General features: G+C 37.8%; 1 protein-coding gene across 1 annotated transcript; it reads left to right on the plus strand.

The window, feature by feature from the left end:
• On the plus strand, window positions 371-2,885 carry LOC109834304 (protein STRICTOSIDINE SYNTHASE-LIKE 3-like). The gene is made up of 2 exons (XM_020402295.1): window positions 371-848; window positions 2,141-2,885. The coding sequence occupies exons 1-2, from the start codon at window positions 517-519 to the stop codon at window positions 2,442-2,444; spliced, it is 636 nt and encodes a 211-aa protein (XP_020257884.1). The 5' UTR covers window positions 371-516; the 3' UTR covers window positions 2,445-2,885.

Genomic DNA, 3,217 nt, shown 5'->3' on the forward strand with positions numbered 1-3,217 from the left:
TGTAGAGTTAATCTCTACTCTATGTGAAGTATAAGCGCGTGCTTCATAAAAATATTAATATTGATGTATGCAGCATTAGTTGACCTTCAGAGGTTTCCCCCCATAGAGTTCCTAACATGCATCACGTGCAACGCACGCTTTGCATACTTGTTGCACAAAAAGCCACCACGCCAAAATCAATTGTAACCATTTCTAGTTACTAAACATAATGATGCTATTTTTGGAAATTCTGGATTCACCACGCTTTGATTTACAGATCCAAACCCGAAAAAGCAAAGAACTGTCAATAATGAAAACTCAGGTACTAAAGCACAAAACTTCTCGCCAAGCTAAAACAGCTTTGCGCAGTTACGCAGAAAACGACATCAGCCCCGCCAGCGTTCAACTGCCTCCCACCCGCTACCTACTTCGCTGCCTCCATAAAATCCCCCACCCAGCACCAAAAGGGTAATTTTTTTTAAAAAATAAAAAAAAGCCCCCCACGGTCAGATAATTACAAAATCAACCCCCAAAAAGATGTCGCCGGCGACAAAACTCCTCGCCGGAGCTTTCCTCCTCTTAGCTCTCTACTGCGGCACCGACCCCCTCAACCACAGCTCGATGGCGGAGTTCCCGGGGTTCGAGACCTACGCGGTCGAGTTACCGCCGGCGGCGGAGATCCCGACCGCGAGGGACGCCGAGGATTCTCTGCAGAGGGCGGAGGCTAGGTTTTTGGGTCAGGTTCAGGGGCCGGAGAGCGTCGCTTTTGATCCGCAGGGGCGTGGGCCCTACACTGGTGTTGCTGATGGTAGGGTTTTGTTCTGGAATGGCGAGGCTTGGTCTGATTTTGCTTACACTTCGCCGGTTAGGTGAGAGATTGGTTTTTTATTGGTAAAGATTGGATTTTCCCCCCTTTTTTGCGGAATTGTTAAGGAATTGAGCTTAACGTTCAGATAAATCATGGTTTCGGCATTTTTATGGATTAATGAAGTTAGGAGTTGAATATTCTATGTTTTCTTTCTTATTTCTGAAGAATTTACAGGAAAAAGATTTTTCTTCAGTTAAAGGAACTATATTTTGGTGATATTTAGATTTTTTTTCCCGAGATATAAGCTATGGTTTTGTTTTGAAACCTTTTTTTTTTATTACCCGGAGCGCTTCCAAAATCATTCGTACATACGCCCAAATCATCCAAGCTGACATCCAACCTGTTTTATTTTAAACCCGAAATCTGTGTTAATCTGATGTGAACTATGATAAAGTGCTGTAATATGATATAGCTGCTATAATATTTGTTAAACTTCCATAATAAAGGGGCCAAACCCCAATTATGGGTTTAAAAATAAACCATGTTGGGCTTTTTGAGCATATGAATGATTTTGAAAGTTGACGAGTTTAAAATAATTCAGGGTAGAAGAATGGGTTTAGAATAAACAACCATTATAGTCATTTAATTCTAACATTAGACTGTGATATAAAAAAGGGAAAAGCAGGAAGTGGAATAATTTAAACAAGGAGAAATAGTACAATATGTATAGTACAGAGTAATTGTTTCGGGTAATTTGTTACAGTATTTGTATAACATGTTTTTCTTTCGGTGAGATTGAAGACAAATGGAAAATTGAACTTCAAGTAAGTTGTTTTCAACACATATAATAAGCTTTGGCTCAACAAATGTTTGAATAAGCATTTAGCTTTATTTAGAAAACTATTCAATATAACTGCTGAAAAATTACTTTTAACCTTTTGTTGAGTCGCTACGTTCTTCTGAGAATCAAAAGAAAAAAAGGTTATATTTATCTGGTTGATGTGAGATGAACATGTGAATGCTGAGGTTAATGTGTAACGACTCCGCAACTTTTTGCGTATGATTGGAGATTTACTTAGTGTCAACAGTAATGGGCAATTTCATTGTACATTTCAGATTTTAATATTAAATTATACTCTCTGTTTCTTTCCAATTTGTTAAAATGACTCGACTGATAGATGACCATATGAATTTTATTTTTGTTTTTTTAAGCTTTGCATTGGATACACTACCTCAACATTGTAAGAATAAACATATATGTTCTTGTTGCAGTTGCTCAATGCAGTCTATATCTCTCAGTTACTTATCAATATCCACTATACTAACCATGAAATGAATGCGTGTTCAATAAAGGTCAGACATATGTAACCCTAAGTCTTCACCTTTGGACTATTTGAAGAATGAGCATGTTTGTGGACGCCCACTGGGTCTCCGATTCCACAAGAAAACTGGAGACTTATACATTGCTGATGCATATTTTGGACTGTTAAAGGTAGGGCCTGAAGGTGGTTTAGCTACCCAGTTAACTACAGAGGCAGAAGGAGTCCCTTTAAATTTCACAAACGATTTAGATATTGATGAAGAAGGGAATATCTATTTTACTGACAGTAGCACCAATTACCAAAGGAGGTATGTAGTTCTCAGGCTAAAATTTTAGCAGAAATTTGTTGATCTTATCGCTTTATACTTTTTAGTGATGTTACACTGTTCTAAAATTTCATGATGGTTAAAAGGTTATGATAGTATTTGCACTTTAAAAATATGTGGACCGCAAAATAAATAAAAAAAGGAAAAGAATGGGAAAATAAGCTGAACAATGTTTTCTTCTTCTAATTGATAAATAATATGAACTTGAATGTGGCTGGTTCGTAATTGCTATAACCTGGTGTTCTCTGGTTTGATTCTCATGGTTTTCTCTTTTCATTGGTCAATCAGTCAATGTTCTACAATGAAAATATGAACTATACATTGTCATTTTGGTTTTCATATATAGAACTCATTGTAATATTTCCACAGTCAGTCCTGCCAAATGTGTAACTAAATTACGGAATCACATTATCATAATTTCCCCTATTTACAATTGGTTAAGTACTATCTCTTTGCGACGATATCTCTCAATCCGGAAGGCGGAATTTAACATATAATATATGAAAATCGCCTATCTCGACGAGACGAAGCTATCCGTGAAATCAGAATTTGGAAATAGTGGGCATCGATGTCGGCATCGATGTGGGCATCGATGCTGGCATCGATACCTGCATCGATGCCTGCATCGATACCAGATTACTGTAGCGCGCGTCAATGGCTGATTTTGCTTGTCTTGGGGCTCAAGTTTGATCCAATGGCTCTCATTCACTGATGTTTACTATAAATAGGGGTAGAGAGTGAGGGGTTAGAGGTGTGAAAATTTTTGTAAACTCCTTTTGGAGA

The sequence above is a fragment of the Asparagus officinalis genome, chromosome 3, assembly GCF_001876935.1.
Source record: "Asparagus officinalis chromosome 3, Aspof.V1, whole genome shotgun sequence".
NCBI lineage: Eukaryota > Viridiplantae > Streptophyta > Magnoliopsida > Asparagales > Asparagaceae > Asparagus > Asparagus officinalis.

Coding starts and splice junctions, on each gene's coding strand:
- LOC109834304 (XM_020402295.1), top strand. CDS start 517: ATGTCGCCGGCGACAAAACTCCTCGCCGGAGCTTTCCTCCTCTTAGCT. Junction 849..2,140: donor GCTTACACTTCGCCGGTTAG/GTGAGAGATTGG, acceptor TGTTCAATAAAG/GTCAGACATATGTAACCCTA.